This window comes from Canis lupus, chromosome 8 (genome assembly GCF_011100685.1).
Source record: "Canis lupus familiaris isolate Mischka breed German Shepherd chromosome 8, alternate assembly UU_Cfam_GSD_1.0, whole genome shotgun sequence".
NCBI classification, from domain to species: domain Eukaryota; kingdom Metazoa; phylum Chordata; class Mammalia; order Carnivora; family Canidae; genus Canis; species Canis lupus.
This window is the reverse complement of record NC_049229.1, coordinates 27,529,904-27,549,579: the sequence shown is the minus strand read 5'-3', so window position 1 is coordinate 27,549,579 and position 19,676 is coordinate 27,529,904. Positions and strand designations below refer to the sequence as shown.

Sequence of the window (19,676 nt, the reverse complement as noted above, 5' to 3'; positions counted from 1 at the left end):
AAATAGTCTTCCCTGATGCTAAGTATGATTTACGCTTTCTCTCTCCCTTTCTTTTTCCCCTACACACACACATTATTAACAAAAAGAGGCTGGATTCGATTTCCAAAAAGCCCACATTCTCTGAGCCCCTCCCACACTTCTATGAGTTAGTCTGAGATAGAAGAGTGCTCAGGGTAGGACAGGGCGACCTAGGCTGGAACTAATCGCAAGGGGGAGGAAGGATGAGAATAAATTTAGTGTCAGCGCCATTCTCCTTCCTGCAATCAGGATTTTGACACTCTCTGAGCTAAGCAAGAAGGAACTAAAAGGTTTGGTGGGATGAGAGAATGCACCAAGGAAAAGTCTCAGAAGGATAATACTGGGAACATCTTGAAAGATAAACTTCCAAATTTTGTTAAGGACCAGTGTGTTTTAGGTATCCATAAATAAATTAGAAGGCAGCACTGTGTTAGGGAAAAATATGTAGGCCCTAATTGAGATCTGGTTTCTAATTTGAGGCCTAATTGCAACTCATTACCCCATGAGGTGTGTTGTTTTGATTAGTTTACCTGATGCCTCTGAGCCTCAATTTCCTCATCTGCAAAATGGAGATACCAGCTTCACAAAACCATTATGAATATATGTAAAATGTATGGTACACAGATAGGCACCCAGTAAAATGTTAATTTTGCCTAAGAAAAAGAGGATAATTTAATAAATTGTGGTATTATATAATAAATATCGATGTAGTTATTACTATATTTGTATTAATTTTAATGAAATGGGAAACTTTATGTTAGTTGAGGAAAGGTATGGAATCATATGAATGGTATGACCTATCCAAAAGAAGCCAAAAAGGTAAAATACTAGGAAAAAAATACATCAGTTATCTCTGGGAGATAGGATTACAGGTAACTTTTACTATCTTATATTTGTTCTTCCACATGACTCATATTCCATAAGAAATGTGTATTTTATAATCATAAAATTAGGGGCACCTTGATGGCTTAGTGGTTGAGCATCTGCCTTTGACTCAGGTCATGATCCTGGGGTTTTGGGATCGAGTCCGACATCAGGATCCCCTTGGGGAGCCTGCTTCTCCCTCTGGCTATGTCTCTGCCTCTCTGTGTGTCTCTCATGAATAAATAAATAATCTTAAAAAAATAACAATCACAAAATTTATAAAAACAAAATAATGAGTTCCCTTCCTCAAAGAAGTAACCTAGAGTTCCAGTGTGAGAAATCTAGTTTAGCCTGCATTTCCAGGACAACCAATGTTTTGACACCATCTGACCAAGCAATATATGGTATCCATTTTCAGTCTTTGAAAGTTCCATGTGGTATTCATTATACCCCAGAATGTTTAAGGATTTTTTCTTATCTCCTTACTATCCTATGAAAAATTTAAAAGAAACTCAGCAAATCAATCTCAAAAAAATTTTTTCGAAGCACATTTTCCCCAGAATTTAATGAAAGTTTGCTCTTTGAAAATCATACCTGGTATCTTTGCTACTGTTAAGTGGCCTTTATTCTAGGAAACCATCCCTTTTTCTCCTATCAGACCCAGGAAGTATATATTTCTGGTGTTCATAAAAATGAGAGACTGTGTGGCTTTTGCTAGTCTCCAAAGCTGACCTCACTAGCCATCATCACCACTCTCATGATGACATGAAACGGAGTCAGAAAAACTCATAATAGTATTTACCATATGCATTGTTTACTGGGGTGGTATTTTAAATACATTATACTATGAAAAAAGAAACTATTTCCATAAAAAACAAAATGTATCTTCTAGGAAAGCAGCATGCCTCTTGAGGGGGTGGGCATGCCCTCAAGCACATCAGATACATCATTGCTAAAGAAAATGGCACAAGCTGGGAAGAGTCTTTTTTTTTTTTTTTTTTTAAGTAGGCTCCATATCCAATGTGGGGCTTAAACTCATGACCCCAAGAGCAAGAGTTGCATGCTTGATGCCCCAAGCTGGGAAGATTTTTGAAGGTTAATGGACTTCTATTTTTTGAAGTCTCTCTTGAAGGAAGATTTGCAGTAACATAGTGTTCATTGTGAACCCCCTACAGGAAATCATTTTATTGCCAAAATTCTTGACTTAAAAAAATTCTTGAAGTCTATCTAACGAGAATCATTGAAAGTTTATCAGTAATAGTGTTCTATGGAAATAATTGGCTCCTGGGAGGAGGAAGGGAAAGACAATTGCAACAGCCTGGCATTAAAGTTTAACAATCATTACCAAAGTTCTGAGCAGAAAAGTGCTCACAGCAGGTGTCTTACAGTTGAATCAAACAACATCTACAGAACCCTTCCCTCTCCTCAGAACCTGTGCCAAGTCTGCTGTAACTAGTCATGCACAATTCACATTGCCCAATAAGCTTCTAGTTACCACTATTGAATTTGTGGTGTTCCCCAGAAACAGTTTTCAATGATTTGTTCCATCAGAAAACAAAGTTTGTTTGCTTGTAAGGTCTTCATGTCCTGTGTGTCCCACCGTTGAGAGGGAAAGCATTTCTTAGAATTCAGTCACTAACAGAGCTCCCTGAGCCGACCTCTGCTTCTGTGCTGGCTATAGTACAGATTCCATTGAGTCATTCCTCTAGGGAGGTGCCAAGTCTAGGCTGTCCCCCTCGCCTGACTGGCACACTACTTCTCACTCCACAGACCCATGCTCACTTTGTCTCAGTTCTCTTTCATCTGGGATGCTCAGACCCAACAGCCCCCTTGGATGTAAATAAAGCCTTCTTCCATCTTGCCCCCACCCTTCGTATGGCTCAGCATGTTCGTACATTCAGGGATCATTGGCTATGTGGAAATCTAAATTTACAGAGCAGTTTGTTGATTTATTGAAAGAAAGAAAGAAAGAAAGAAAGAAAGAAAGAAAGAAAGAAAGAAAGAAAGAAAGAAAGAAAGAAAGAAAAGAAAGAAAGAAAGAAAGAAAGAAAGAAAGAAAGAAAGAAAGAAAGAAAGAAAGAAAGAAAGGTAGAGAAGACGTTTATCACCATTCCGCAGCTTCTGTGGATTTAAAGGGAGTGGTAGGGGGCAGTTCTCTTTTCTCCTTTGATCTGCTCAGACCAACTTGTGGTTATGAAATGTTTTTCAATTTACCTTAAAAACAAGCTTTGTGAACTTGAGGGAATTAATTATCTGATTCCTTGCCAAATCAGGAAGAGACTCAAAATAAAGAACGGCAGGCTAAGAATTCTATCTTTCTACAGAACTTATTACCCCAGTGAACTTAAAATCAGCCATTATTCAGCAGGGAAAAACTAGACCATCATTTGATATCATTAAGAGTAATCTGCTGATGTGCCTTGTCACTTTGTGTACCCTCAGAAGAGCAAACGCAGGCTCTGACTTGCATAGGAGTGGGCCAGTGGTGGCAAGTCCAGAGCTCATCTCTTCTAAGAGCATTGAAAGCTGCTTGAGGGCAAACCAATATGATCTTGCTGCATTTCTCAGCAGAAAATACGTTGTCAGCTCTCCTGTACACATGGCTTTTGAGAGGAAAGCTTTTTCTACCTCATTGTCCTGTTTCGTGGCATACCTTCAGATATGTTTCACGACAGTCCCGAGTGCTGAAATGAAGTGTCTTCCTGTTACAGGAAGCAGTGTTCACACTGACCAGTATTTGAAAACCCCCACCTTCCCTTGCCTAAGAGCCGCAGAAAGTGTTTGGTAAGTCAGGATGTTTTGATCCTTTGCGGATATTCTCATTTGTGTGGAGTTTCTAGTTATTAACACAAGCTTGTGGACTCTAGATGAAAGATTAACAACTGATGAAATGCAACCGTTTCCTGTTAAATTTTTATTTTATTTTTTGTTGTTCTCCTTCTGACTAGAATAGCAGAAGTCTAAATTGTGAGTTGCAGTTACTGACTTCATATCACCATGTAGCTCCTGAGGACTTGTTAAAAATGCAGAATTTCAGACCACTCCCCAGACTGACTGAGAATCTGCATTTTTAACAAGGTTTGCTCAGCTGATTAGCTCAAACCTTGCTCCAGCTTTCCCTAGGCTTCACCCTACCTGTGATGCATCCTCCTGCCTCCCATGTCTCTCGAACTCCCAGATCTACCATTTACAGATTTTGTTTCTAAGTCTCCTTTTCATTCACCATTATGCTGGTACTTAGTATAATTGGGTAGCTCACTGGCTTTCTTAACATAAAGTCATGATCAATGTTTGAATAAATGCGTGTGTATTTACTTGTCTGTCTGTTGACGTCAGTGGTTTGTCTAATATCTCAAAAGACAGTAGCTGTGTTTGTCTCCACACTATGCCTGGGGCAGGCACTGAATTCGTATGTAGGTGGTAGTCATGAAACATCCAGCAGTCCATCATAATTCATAAACAAAATCTTCTTAAACTAAAGCTAAGTTTTCTAAAAGGGGAAGGTGAGGAATCAGATAAGTAAAATAACCAGATTTGGGGTAATCTCTTTGACAAGAGTACTTTGTACTAAAAGCCCTTACTCCTCCTTTCTTGTCAAAACAAAATTGCATTATTTAATACATATGTAATATTTTAATGCTTTTACTAATAATATCTTTACCTTAAAAATACATCCCTCGGGGATCTCTGGGTGGCGCAGCGGTTTGGCGCCTGCCTTTGGCCCAGGGCGTGATCTTGGAGACCTGGGATCGAATCCCATATCGGGCTCCCGGTGCATGGAGCCTGCTTCTCCCTCTTCCTGTGTCTCTGCCTCTCTCTCTCTCTCTCTCTCTGTGACTATCATAAATAAATAAAAATTAAAAAAAAATACATCCCTCCTCTCCAATGCATTTTTGTTGGTTTTGTTTTGGCACATCTGTTTGTTGCAAACCAAAATTCATTTGATGTCCAGAATACCCTAAATATAAATTATGATTTTTAAATTTTTTATAAGAAATATGTGGTTATAAATAAACAAATACATGAGAAAATGTTAAAATTGTCAATAAATTCCTTACATCTTAGTATATGTTATTTTCAAAATGAACCATAATTAATGTTCCTTATCAGATCAAAATTACTAAAGCGATTGAATTCAACAAACACTGCAAAATGTAATGGTATCTTATATCTATATTGAAATAAGCTTTCTTAAGAGAGCTCTCTATGATTAGTATTTCTGAACTGGTCTGTGCATTCTAGGCAAAAGAATCTTGACAGATTCTCCATCATATGGGAGCCATCAGGTTCCGGTATCCAATTGTAAACATCCCTGGATAGCTTCTCTCTATCCCTCAAGCTGGACAATTGTATTCACAGATATTAAGACACAGGCTTTAGAACCCACAGAACTAAGGTCAAATCTCAGCCATACCATATACTATCTGTGTGACTTTGAGCAAGTTACAATTTCCTCATCTTTATAAAGGGAAAAGTCATAGACTGCCTGGGTGGCTCAGTCAGTTAAGCATCTGCCTTCGACTTGGGTCATGATCCGAGGGTCCTGAGATTGAGCCCCACGTCAGGCTCTCTGCTCAATGGGGAGTCTGCTTCTCTTTCCATCCTTCTACCTTAAGACTCCTGCTCTGTTTTTCTTTCTCTCTCCTCTCTCCCAAATAAATAAATATTTTTTTGTAAAAGGGAAAAATCATAGCTCCATCCTATAGGGTTGGGCTATGAGAATTAAATGTAGTCATATGTATTGACAAGTATGATTATTGTTGATTTAGGTTGTTATACTCTACCAAAGGTAAATTGAGTTGATAGAACCAATATTCTTTCTTACCAAAACAGTATTTTTGCGTTGATTTAGTCAAAGATAGTTTTGATTCTACATAATTTGCTTTGAGATCATTGAAGTTCCTCTCCTGAAAAATAAACTCCCTGCCATGTCCTTTTTGCAGATAGAAGAGGCAGATGATTGGCTCAGACATGGAAACCCCTGGGAGAAGGCCCGGCCTGAGTTCATGCTGCCCGTGCACTTCTATGGGAAAGTGGAGCACACCAACACTGGGACCAAGTGGATCGACACCCAGGTATTCAGAGTGTCCTCATGATGAGTGCCTTGTATAGTATAGCACAGAGGATGATGTGTATATGATATTGAGAATAGTATATTGTGTATTGAATAATAGAATATGTTTTTATCAATAAATCTGTTCCTTCTTATAGTGAACCCACTCTTCGAAAACAAGGGAGCTTAGACCAAGAGAGAAGCAACTTCCCCAAGGTCTAGTGAATATTAAGGTCATTTTGCAATCAGCTTAATCAGAAATTAACAATTCTATAATCCTAGTATGCTTAGCTCTCCAGTATTATATAAAGCTTTTGATACCAAGATTAAATAAATTTAAATGTCATTCCTTACCTCACTGCTATAGATACATTTACTTGTGACTTTTTAGGGGTAAATATTTTTTCCTCCCCTCTCCCAAGGGTAGATATTTTAAAAACTAAAGTGTTTATTCAAAGGATTGCCAAAATTTTTATCTATTGCAAAGTCAAGAAAATAATACAAAATATTGCAAAATGCATTTTTATTTTATGCAAAATCAGTTTTAGAGAAATAAAGCTAGTGTCAATCCAGGTAGACTTAATTCATGATAGGTATTTATCCTGCCACTAGATTTGAGCATTACCATGTTGCTGACCAATTAATTCACTTCTCAGCACCCCTAGTGATCCTTTGTGCTTTGCTGTCTTCTCACTTTCTGATTAATAACTCCTATTAATACTAGACTGAATTGTCCAATCTTTGGAGGCTTCACTTGAGATATTTGCTTAATAAATACGATCTCAGGCTAGGAAGGATATGTCACTGGCCATTCTTTAAAAGTGTAAAGAAAATGGTAAAGAGCAAGTTAATATTTTTAGCTGGCAAAATTGTGAGTGAAATTCAGTACTGTAATGCTTAATTCAGTTGGCTTGTGGATTATTCCCCATGAATAAATGCTTTATTTTATTTTAGAAGAACCAAGACCCACTTTATAGTTGATTTTTTAAACTGATAATTTATTCTGCTAATCCACATAAAGCTCTTCACAGTTCAGAAAAAAAGACTATTTAAAAATGACTTTTCTATATGGGGATAGATAGAATTTATTCAACATAGGAAATAGCAGATTAGAAGCTAAAATAGATCATTATAGTATAATCGTTTATGGAATAAACTAGTACTGTAAATTCAAGATAAGTTTCTCTTTCTCTTTTTCTACATTTGGTTAAACAATAGAACACAATCTAAGTTGTAGCTGGTTACAGATATGGTCAGGAGAGCTGCAAACAAATGAATCATTAATATATCCAAAGAATTCACACATGTAGTTGGTATTAAACTAGTGAGTATTTAGTATAGATTTTGGTGTCTAAAACTTCCGGTGACTTCTGACCTATTTAAATGTATATAGCTTACACAATCAGTCCTGAAAAATATTCTGTTTACTATAGGTCCCACTGTTGAGCTACCTTGTATTTATGGAACACCTCTAGCCATTTTCATAATATATCCAAAAGTTCAGTTAGAGACAGTATATTTTTCTGTGCCCACAAAGACAAGGTTATGGGGCAGATGCAATATAAGGTGAGCTGCCCCAAGCTGTGCAGCACTTTATGGATTTATAGAAGCCATTGCCCAAGTCAGCTCAAGGTCTGTAGCTGGTGAGGTCAGAGAGCATGAGGACAGGCATGGTATACACATGCTGTGGGCAACTTCCAATAAACCGAGCAATCCATTTCACTTGTATGTCACCTCAGGTCCTCTGGGAAACAGACACCAGAGAGAATCAGAAGTCCAAGTGACATATTGGGGCAATGCCTGTGAATGACGGGGGTGGGAGGTGGAGTGGAGGAGGCATGGCACCTACGAAGAGAAAAGGGGAAACAAGGAGGATTCTTAGGAAGAACCTCAGTGGGCCATATAACTCAGCAAGCAGCCAGGCTGGTAGGGCCTGAGATTAAAGATTGCTCATGGGACAAGTCCTAGCTCTCAAGATCCCACCACAATGGGACCATCTTTAAAAAAGCACAGCCTTGTCTGGGCTCAGCTCGAGCTCCCAGGTGACAAGTTCTGCCTGAAGTTCTCTAAAGGGACATCTGAGCTGTGTACTTCCCCAGCTGCCTTAATTACACTTTAAGGGTCAAAAGAACAAATAGTGTTTGAACCCAGACTCACTCCCACTCTGTAAACACCTTTCCCCATGGATCACAATGTGCTTTAAAAAATCTCCAGAGACCTTTGTTTCCTAGTAAAAGGCATTTTAAAAAAGAGTGATTTATTACTTCGAGGTCATGGTACTCATGGAAGCATGACTGAATAGTGGTGATTGACTCATACAGGCTATAATGCTCCATCCATTCATAATTCAACAGACCACATTAGAGATTTGCGTTTAAGTTTCAACCTACCACTGACTGTGACTGTGAGCAAGTCACTTCTCTCTCAGCCTCATTCCTCTCATGTCCAAAATGAGTGGGTTGCACTAAATGATCTCTGGCATCCTCCAGTACAATCATTCTGTCATTCCCCTTCCTTTGAGCTTGGCTGATGAGCCAGGGAATAGAGGTGAGTCTTTTCCCACAGAAATTTTAAATTCACGTGCAACATAGTTATCTTCCTGTTCTTCTCTGTCTCAGTGACCATCACAAAGCCTGAGCTACATTTTCTAAAGCTTATTACCTCTTACACCCATCCAGCTAACTATCAGCTGATTTGTCAGTTCACTAACATAGCTGTTCTTCATGCAGCTTTGAAAAATCTTGCATAGTATTTTCAACGTCATCTATAATCTATCTTCATATATTTCTGTTCCATTAATTTTCACCATATTTGAAATCAGATCATTGAATTATTTACACTAGGGCAGCCTGGGTGGGCTCAGTGGTTAAGCACCGCCTTCAGTCCAGGGTGTGATCCTGGAGACCCGGGATTGAGTCCTACGCTGGGCTTCCTGCATGGAGCCTGCTTCTCTCTGCCTATGTCTCTGCCTCTCTCTCTATCTCTATGTCTCATGAATAAATTTTTAAAAAATCTTTGAATTACACAAAACCTTGCCTGATTACTATTTTTTAATGGGTATGGATTCACATTTGTTACTTTGCATATCATATTTTACTATTCTCAGAATAATGACTTAAATAAACATGAAAGAGCTATACCCAGATTAGGGTGAGGGACACAAAGCAAAGTCAACCTGGGAATGATATAGTGAACCATCAGTCTGGATGATTCCAGTCATCCAGATTGCTCCAGTGGGAGAAGGCTCCACATAGCCCCTAAGACTCCCTCAGACCTAGGACCCTTATCTTGTTTTAGGCCTCCTACAGTCTGGTCTGGTGATGGAGCTAAGAACAGAATCCCAGTTGCCATATCCTGGCCCACTGTTCAGCCTACATCACCACACATGGGAAACTGAGCAGCTGCTTTGGTTTAATCCCACAGGTGGTCCTGGCCCTGCCATATGATACCCCGGTGCCTGGGTATATGAATAACACCGTCAATACCATGCGCCTCTGGTCCGCTCGGGCGCCAAACGACTTTAACCTCAGAGACTGTGAGTACAGCCTGGGCTCCCGTGAACGTTCATGCGTGTTTAATCTTTTTGATCTCAGAGGGAACCAGATCAGCACCAGCTCTAAAAAAATGACACAAAACAAGGATCTCAAGGACTGGGACATAAATGGTTTCTGTATTTGTCAGTGAGAGAGAGAGAGAGAGAGTGTGTGTGTGTGTGTGTGTGTGTGTAATCTTTCTGATAGCCAGTTAGTATCAAATTGAACTTGGGAGAAAAGACTTGAGTTTCTGGTTGGAAGTCTTCAGTGAGCAGCCATGTTATGGAGCACACATGGAGGACATTTTAAAAGCAGCTCTTCTCTTTGGCCCTCTTATATTCTCATGTGAATCACAGCATAATGGTCTGTGGAAATCCTTTTGGATTTTCAGAATTTGTAGGAATCCCCTACATCCACATGGCACGCAGCACGCATCAGGTGAGGTCAAGAGGCTTCGAACACAGTGGCTAGCTTGTCTATTTATTCATTTTTCTAACCTTCCCCTCAGTTAACGTTGGAGACTACATTCAGGCCGTACTGGACCGAAATCTGGCGGAGAACATCTCCCGGGTCCTCTATCCCAATGATAATGTGAGTGGTCAAGCTTGCTTTCTCAGTGGAGACAGAAACAGCTTATTTCAGAAGCACTTTGCCACAGTCCATAAAGCTCATCTTCAATACTGATTTCTTTCTTCAGTGCACAATAATCTCCATATCTCTTCCTGAATTATCTAGATTTCCCCTCCCACCCAAGTAAGGAAAACAAATCTGTACAACTCATGCAGTCAGAATTGGTATTTTGCCTTTGACTGTTGACCTCACAACTAATTAGGAGGTTATGTATGTACATTTCAAAACAAAACCTGGTAAAAAGATGAAGTGAGACACTGGTGAATTACTACTTTCTTTCCAAACAGAATTTTCTTCCAAGAGTCAGAAGACCCCAGAGATTTCCAGTGTGGCCTCTTCCCCTTACTGACAGGTTCTTCCCAGCCTTCTACACTCAGGCAAGGTGGGGTCTGGACCTTGGACCAGATCCAGGAGCAAACATTGTTTCTTATGCCATTATTCATCTCTTGAAACTTTTCTTTAAAGGTGATTGTTCCTAATTTTACACCAAAAATAGCTTAGCTAAAATTTAATTTTTTTTTTAAACTTGGAACTGCATCACAGATGAGATGACCACTATGGATTCTTAGTTGGTTTAAATATACCTAGCTCTATCTTATATGTGGGTAAAATTATATTCTTGAAGCTATAACGATTTACTCTTTTAATAATAAGTCTCAGAAACAACAACTCTTGTCTCTACAACAAGAGTGGAGTAGTACTCTACTCTGCAAAGATGGCACGAAACAAGGATTGGGAGACTAGGACATAAATGGTCCTTAAGACCGGGCATCCACTTAGTGGTATAGTCTCTAGATTAAGTTTGCTGCAGCATTTTCAGAAACTTAATGGCATATGTTATTCTTTTCCTTTGAGAAAGACATTGTGACTTCAGTACATGTCAGAAAAATCTCTGACCCAAAAGTAAAAAAGTTGTTTTGTTTTGTGGTCAATTAAAGTAAGAATCCCTCCAAGCCAATTTGTCTAGCCAAACCTAGCCTGTAGTATTATTTAACTGCAAGGGGCTTGAAATTCATCCTCCTATCTTCAGTAAGGGCCAATCCTAACTTTACTTGGAAATAACCATCTACAGCAATTCACAGGGGATACGGAGTTAGCATAGGGTGCAAAGTTAACTAAATTGAGTAAAAGGTAGTTAGCTGTCAGAGTCATGCCTGTTTATCAGCACGAGTTGATAAATCATTTTGGTACTATAATTACAAAAACAAACTCATTCACTCTCCCCAACTTGGCCATAGCCCTCATCCAGACATTAGTCTCTCTTCCAGGAATCTTGCAACTGTCCTCTTCCTGCAGCTAGTTATTTTTTCCTTGCTTAACGCTCTTTAAAATCTGATCACCTGTAAGAAAAGTGCAGAATCTTAGATGTGCTCCCTAAGTTCTTCAGTGATTCGGTCAAGAGTTCTCTGATTCATCCTCCATGTCTTGTCTGAGGTCCCCACTGTGCAGGACTGCTCTTGCTAATCTTTCTCACCTCCAAGAGAAGGCTCTTGCAGCTTCCTTCCTGGCAGAACTGATATCAGCTGCCTATGTTCTAGAATTGGTTGGGAGAAGAAGGCTGAGAGTCTCAACAATCCGGCACATAAACTTTTACTTTACTCCTTTCTCCCCATTTTCAGTAGAGTGGTACCCCTGCTTTCAACTCTACCTGCCTCCCTCCAGCCCAGAGAGCCCTGTGTTACCTTCTCCAGAGAATACACATTGGGCCTCTGCCTGAGTAGGAGAAGGAGATTGCTCAGCTGAGGGAACTGGGGATGAAGTCTGAGGTTCATCCTGCTTCTTAGGTGCACAACTAACCTTGTACCACATCTTCATCCCTACTTCTACAGGCACCCAGTGCTGCCAAGTCCTGAACCTGAGGGGCTTTGGCGCATACATTTATTTGCTTTTTTGGCTCTTCTCTTCTACCAGGTCAAGATTCAGCTCTCCTGGGTTTTCTTGAAAAACCTGAATTACCACTCACCCCTCAATTTTTTAGCTTTCAAAAGGTTGTTGCTGTTGTCTTGTCTCCCATTCCTTTTATCCGATATTTGTATGCCTTCTTAAAACCCCTTTACACTTCAGGAAAGAGCAAAGTCTAATGTCTGCGCTCTCCACTTGTCCTGTGAGCTTTAGTCGTAAAGTTCTCTGGGCAGGAGATCCCTGACATATTCTGGCCCCGCCTAACGGTGTGAGCCACTCTCACTCACTCTCTCTGGCTTGAAGTTTTTTGAAGGAAAGGAGCTAAGATTGAAGCAGGAGTACTTTGTGGTGGCGGCTACCTTGCAAGATGTCATCCGACGTTTCAAAGCCTCCAAGTTTGGCTCCACCGACAGTGCCAAAACCACATTTGATGCCTTTCCAGATCAGGCAAGTATTCGGTCTGTGAACAGGGGCAGAGACGATTTAGGGACCAGGACTTCCCATCAGATTTACTCCTCTTTTTCAGTGCTAAAGAAGTTGAGTAGGTGTGATAATGCTTAAAGTGCCTCACAGAAGGCGGGCATTTTGTTTGGTGCTTTGCGTGGACATTCATGAGGATAAGGGAGCCAGACCCTGGGCTATCCGTCACCTGCATGCTGATGCCTTTTCCCCATACAGGTTGCCATCCAGCTGAATGACACGCACCCCGCACTTGCCATCCCTGAGCTGATGAGGATTTTTGTGGATATTGAAAAGCTGCCCTGGTCCAAGGTCTGGAGAGTTTGGCTTCCTTTTCCTTTAATTAAATAGAATATCTGTGGTTCAGAGATTTTGCCAGAAGCTCCTTATACGATTTTCAAAATAAGTTACTGTTAAAAACTTCCAATGGTTAAATGTAAAGTCTGCCCTCGTGCTAACATTTCTGTGTCCTTACTGCTTTCCAGGGAGTAAAAGTAAGAAATAAATCAATACATTCTTAATGGGACACAGCTCAGTAGCTCAGACTTACATGTGATTACCATTTTTGTGTCTAAAAGGATTCTAAATTAAATTCTCCAACCTCAGAACACAGCTAATTGAAAGTGTCCCCAGCAGTTTGCAAATCGGTATTTTAAACATACTCTGTATTTCTCAGAACATTGCTTGTTTGTATTGCTCAGATTTTGCCTATTTAATAAGTGGCATGTTAGGATAGTAGAGAAGACTTACCAGTATGTTGTCTTCAATTTTATCAGACAGTTTCACAAATGGCTGCTTCCCTCCGCCCCTCCCCACCCCCACACAAAACATATTCCAAGTCTCTGGATCATTCAGAACTTGGCAGAATTGAGCATGTCTAACTGTGCGGATGAACTGTCCTGGTTGCAGACTGGCAGGAGTTGAGGGAATGTTTGGTCTTGTGTGATGGGGTGTGCACCTGAGAGGCAGCCTTTCTGGCAGAGGGAAGCAGCTAACTCTTCTCCTTTTCCTTCAGGCATGGGAGATTACCCAGAAGACCTTTGCGTATACCAACCACACGGTGCTCCCAGAGGCCCTGGAGCGCTGGCCTGTAGAGCTGGTGGAGAAGTTGCTTCCTCGACATTTGCAAATCATTTATGAGATAAATCAGAAGCATTTAGATGTAAGTCATTTTTAAAGATTCACACCCCTTTTGAGAATGAGATCTTGAGATATTAAGGGTGGCTATCATGTTCCCTCTGATCAAACTGGAGGCCCAAACATCTGTCAGTTGTTGATACATCAAAAGTATTCAAGACTGATGGGGGGGCTCCATTAAAGACATTTTTTTGGAAACAGTAGAATAGAGAGTGACATTGCCACAGGGCAAACCCAGCCCCCTTCTACGAGAATGAAGTTTCATATTTGTTCCATCACAGAATTTTCTGAGGAAGTGACATTTTCTCAGTGTTGCTTTAAACCTGAGTGGCCAGCAAGGCCTTTCTCTTCCTTTGGCTAGAGAATTGCGGCCTTATTTCCTAAAGATGTCGACCGTCTGAGAAGGATGTCTCTGATAGAAGAGGACGGAGGCAAAAGGATCAACATGGCTCACCTCTGCATTGTGGGCTCCCATGCTGTGAATGGCGTGGCTAAAATTCACTCAGACATTGTGAAGAACCAGGTGTGAGTCTCCATTCCTATGGTTGTGAGTCAAACATTACTCCATGAATGCGCTCATGCTGGTAAATGCAGGTTTGCCTCTTGGGATGAAGAAAGGCCAGGTCAGAATGTGCAGAAGTATTTTCTTCTATTCAAAGTAACTTCTCTTCAGAAAGAAAATGCCTTCTTCTCTGAGCCATCCTAATTCTAGATTTAGGAGCAAAAAAAAAAAAAAAACCTATTCTGCTGAAAAGTCTGGTGTGTATATATATCTATATATATATCAGGGCCAGGAAATCATATGGAGGTGATTTGCTTTGGATTTTTCTTATAATTATTTTGAATTGCAAATGGATTTCTATTTTAGAGTGAGAGCAGGAGCTGTTGCCAGCCCCTTACTCCACCTTTAATCTTTCTAAGCCTTCACTTGGCTTCGTGAATGTAACAGGAACCAGCTCTTTCAGACAGATTCAGTGATGTGTCTCTTCTGTCTCCAGATTCAAGGACTTCAGTGAGCTAGAACCAGACAAATTTCAGAATAAAACCAACGGGATCACTCCGAGGCGCTGGCTGTTACTCTGCAACCCAGGGCTTGCAGAGTTAATAGCAGAAGTAAGTGGAAAGTCAGGGGAGTCCTGAACACAATGCAAGAGGTGGTGTAATTTCCTTCTAATTCGTGAATCCAGACTGCAGCAGGCAGCTACATCAGCCCTCAGCAAGTGTCATGTCTGTGCTGTCCCCCAAGTCTCCATGCTCGATTTAGTTCTCCTCTGTAGCCATCTTGAAATTCTTAATTTTTAAACAAGGAGTCCACAAATTCTGTAGCTAGCAACAGTACTCATAGGACACATAGATGGAAGATGGTGAGCCTATTTAGTAAGCAAAGGTCATAAAAATAATTGGTAGAAACTTGGTTCCATGTTATCCCTTTTAGGTAGGTTTCCTGCCTTTTCTTTCTTTCTTTCTTTCTTTTTTTTTTAATTCATGAGAGACACAGAGAGAGAGAGGCAGAGGGAGGGAGAAGCAGGCTGCATGCAGGGAGCTGGATGCGGGACTCGATCCTGGGATCAGGCCCTGAGCGAAAGGCAGACGTTCAACCGCTGCGCCACCCAGGCGTCCCCAGGTTTCCTGCTTTTAACACTTGCTGCTACTCACACTGCATTTAAGATACTAGCAAAGTGTTCTTCCCACACAGCATTTCCAGCCTCTTCTGTGAGTATAGCCGTTGTGTGTGCTGTGCGGTAGGTCAGCTGTCCCGTAGCAGGCACCCGCCACAGACTTACAGAAACTGCTTGTGTGGGCTGGACTGTCATCCCTGATTAAAACCACCACCTCTTCTTTAAACTGAAAGAAAATCGGAGAAGACTACGTGAAGGATTTGAGCCAGCTGACCAAGCTACACAGTTTCCTGGGCGATGACGTCTTCCTCCGAGAAATCGCCAATGTGAAGCAGGTGGGGCTCCTCCCCGCGTGGTTTCTTTCTGCAGCGCTAGTTCCGAGGCTTTATCACGCCCCCGTTTTTAAAAACAGACCACCTGATGCTTCCGAGTCACACAGGGCTCTGGCATCACGCACTGTCTCAACAGGAGAACAAGCTGAAGTTTTCTCAGTTCCTGGAGAAGGAGTACAAAGTGAAGATCAACCCATCCTCCATGTTTGACGTGCATGTGAAGAGGATCCACGAGTACAAGCGGCAGCTCTTGAACTGCCTGCACGTGGTCACCATGTACAACCGTGAGTCAGTCCTGTGGCCCCCGCGCCCCCTGGAGGTGGAAGCAGCACTCTAGGCGGGGTCTCACCCCCGCCCCCACCAGCCGTCAGCTGTCCTCCATTCCATCCACTTCTGCATCTTTTTCAGGCATTAAGAAAGACCCTAGGAAGTTATTTGTGCCCAGAACGGTCATAATTGGTGGTAAAGTAAGCCGATTCTATTCCCTGGGGACGTGGGGGCCCTAATCTCTTGCCATTTCTTCACTTTACTGTGGCTGCATTCTGCTAGTGTGTTTGATGTTCTTCCCCAAGGCTGCCCCAGGGTATCACATGGCCAAAATGATCATAAAGCTGATCACTTCAGTGGCAGAGGTGGTGAACAATGACCCTGTGGTTGGAAGCAAGTTGAAAGTCATCTTCTTGGAGAACTACAGAGTGTCTCTGGCTGAAAAAGGTAGTATCCTCATCACACATCATGCCAGGCCAGGGCAAATTTTAGGGAAAAGTTACATGATATGGAAAAATGAGGTAGCTGGGTTCAGGGAGCTAGTAACTTAGGAAGGAAAGTGTCACTCTTGGGCAGAATAGGGCCCAGGCTAAAAGTCTTTAAGCTGATCCAGCTGACAATGAGATTGCTGTCCCCATGTCAGTATCACAGATTACATTTGCAAGTTCATTTTCCTACCAGCTAGCTAGTCAGAGCTCCCCTAAGTTCTGGCAAAGTGCAGACTGTGCTCTACAAAGGAAAAGAAAGGAAAGGTCTTCCATTCCCAGCTCCAGTCTTGCAACAGAACACCAATTCCCCAGCCCCCGATATACTTCTGGCCACTTCATGGAATGAAGAAGGGCTGTCATTTGTTCACGTGGCAACAGGGAATGAGGACAGATGTCAGGCTGCCAAGCATGAGGCTTAGATGTGCTTAGATGGGCACTGATCATGCATAGAGTTCCCACACGGGGACAGACTGGCAAAAAGCCAACATCTCTTTCTCTGCTGCTCTCTTCGCTTATTTGCATCATGTGCTTACAAAGCACCATCCACATGCAAATGCCAACTGTGCATTCACCCAAGTCCCAAATTGAAAACAGACCTTTCTCTTTTTTGAGATATTTTTGGGTCTTCTGATGTTACTATTTAAGACCGTATGCCTAAAGAGAAAAGAGCCAGGTTCCTACTGATGCAAATGAAGATATATCTAATCCACAAATAAGCCTTCAAAGCAGAACAGAGAATTGGTTCTGAACTTTGAAGTCAAAGAGGAGGAAAGGGGCCTTCTGGCAGCATTAATTTGTCTGTAAATTAGACTGAAAGGTCAGAAGCTTGGTGTCTAGCCCCAGGCACACCTCACACCTCAGGTGCACTGGGCACATTTCCCTACCATGAGTGGGAAAGATGGAAAGGTGAGAGATGGAAGGGTAGAAGGAATGCAGACAATCCAATTTCCTCAGATCATAAAGGAAGGATCAGAAGAAACTGAATTTTAAAAATCAAAAAGAGAAGTTTCAATATATTTTATAAAGTTATAAAGCAGAAGAAATAACAATAAAACCATAACAAAAGTTGGAAGAAGAGAAACATAGTGTCAACTTTTACAGCAGAAAGCAATAGGTGCTCTCTAGTTTACAGACCAAGAAAGTAGTATAAGCATATAATTAGTTAGCACTGTGGTTAGTTACCCACCCAGAGAGCACATCAAAAAATGGACAAAAGCAGTTGCCTGAGTCAAGGGGAAGAGTAAGATCCATCCTTCTATACCATATGACTGTTTGTCTTGATGTACATGGACTACTTTCATGATTCACACAGGCCAGCTAGATAAGTACTCGGATACAATACAAGCAGATCTAAAAGAGGCAGAATCACTGATTTTAATATGCCTTGCTTGCCAGTCATTCCAGCTACAGACCTGTCGGAGCAGATTTCCACAGCAGGCACTGAAGCCTCAGGAACAGGCAATATGAAATTCATGCTGAATGGGGCCTTGACCATCGGGACCATGGATGGGGCCAACGTGGAAATGGCAGAGGAAGCTGGGGAAGAGAACCTGTTCATCTTTGGCATGAGAGTAGATGATGTGGCCGCTCTGGACAAGAAAGGGTAAGAGAGCAGCTCCTCTTCATCAAGCAGGTGCCCTCCACCCCCAGGAGAATGCCTGCCCACCCAGGTATCCCACTGAGGCTGGATCACATGAAATGTGGCCACAGAACATCTCCCCTGCGCCAGGGCAGCCTCCTCACAGCTTAGTTTGATTAAACCTAGCAAGTGAATGTGAAAGGAGTTTAGGCACAGGTACATGAAGTCTATGCCATTTGTTATCAGCCATTGTAGAGCCAGCCTTTGCGAGCTATCACTTCTCTGCATCTAGGATTGTGACTTGGATCCAAAGATGAACCAGTTGCTAGTTTGTTTTTGCCTATAACTTAAACCATCTAGTGTTCTTTTAAGATTTCAGAGAGATGGACTCAAATGTGATAGAGGATCGGTCTGGATGTACAGAAGCACCCATGAGTACTTGTTTCAGTTAATATCTAGATAAGTTTATTAATCTGAATTCAAACAAATAAGGAGCTCTACCCAAAGGAACTATGGGGATCAAAAAATTTGGAGGATGTTGAATATACTTCCTGGCTTTAGAAGTAAATTTCCACTAAGGAACAAATTTGGGGATTTGTGAGTCCAAAAAGCAACTGGTCCACTTAACATAATATCTGCTTAGGGCCATAAAATCCTTTTGAAATGAATTTTACTGTATTTTACCAGATTGGATTATTTTTATTATTTACTGTCCTTTGGGTCTTCAGTTAGAAGGAACTAATCAAATTTAGGGGGGAAATTTTTTCCAGATCTAGTCGAATATTATACTCCTGTTGAACTCTGATAATAATGGCTTCTGTAAATGCTAATTTTTCTGAGTGCATTTTTCACAGCTAATGTAGCATCTAGGGTATTGTTTTCTTCTGTTTGTGAATTCCAGTATAGTTAAGTTAGTGCTACATTAGTTTCGGGTGTACAATACAGTGTATCAGTGTATCAGATTACAGTGTTAATCAGAATTAAACAATTCTGTGTATCACCTGATACTCATCATGGCAAGTGCCCTCCTTAATCCCCACCACCTATTTAACCCATCCTCCTACCCAACTCCCCTCTGGTAACCATCAGTTTGTTCCCTACATAGTTAAGAGTCTGTTTTTGGTTTTTCTCTTTTTTTTCTTCATTCATTTGTTTTGTTTCTTTCAGTTTTACATATGAGTGAAATCATATAGTATTTGTCTTTCTCTGACTGACTTATTTCACTTAGCATTATATTCTCTAGATCCATCCATATTACAAATGGCAAGATTTCATTCTTTTTATGGTTGAGTAATACTCCATTGTGTATATATTCTATTTGTTTATCCACTCATTTATCAGTGGACACTTAGGCTGCTTCCGTAATTTGACTATTGTAAATAATGCTGCAATTATTTGATGATGCTACATCAAAGGGATGTATGCCTTTGAATTTGGGTTTCCATATTCTTTTGGGTAAATACCCAGTAGTGGAATTACTGAATCATATAGTAGCTCTATTTTTTATTTTTGAGGAACCTCCATACTGTTTTCTACAGTGGCTGCACCAGTTTGCATTCTCACCAGCCATGCATGAGAGTTTCTCCACATCCTCGGTGACACTTGTTGTTTCTTAGAATTTTTATTTTAGCCATTCTGACAGGTGCAAGATGATATCTTGTTGTGGTTTTGATTTGCATTTCCTTGATGAAGAGTGATGTTGAGTGTCTTTTCATGTGTCTGTTGGCCATCTGTATGTCTTCTTTGGAGAAATGTCTGTTAATGTCTTCATTCCATATTTAATTGGATTATTTGT

The 19,676-nt window shown here is 41.0% G+C and overlaps 1 protein-coding gene across 1 annotated transcript in view; it reads left to right on the top strand.

Annotated features, from left to right (window-relative positions):
* The window catches only part of PYGL (glycogen phosphorylase L), a 42,902-nt gene that overhangs the window by 12,429 nt on the left and 10,797 nt on the right, over positions 1-19,676 (top strand). The window contains 13 exon segments of the mRNA NM_001287162.1: positions 5,826-5,957; positions 9,359-9,470; positions 9,977-10,059; positions 12,304-12,447; positions 12,679-12,771; positions 13,475-13,621; positions 13,958-14,121; positions 14,595-14,709; positions 15,449-15,550; positions 15,684-15,831; positions 15,956-16,014; positions 16,120-16,261; positions 17,698-17,905. Of these exon segments, the coding sequence (NP_001274091.1) occupies positions 5,826-5,957; positions 9,359-9,470; positions 9,977-10,059; positions 12,304-12,447; positions 12,679-12,771; positions 13,475-13,621; positions 13,958-14,121; positions 14,595-14,709; positions 15,449-15,550; positions 15,684-15,831; positions 15,956-16,014; positions 16,120-16,261; positions 17,698-17,905 (1,649 nt within the window).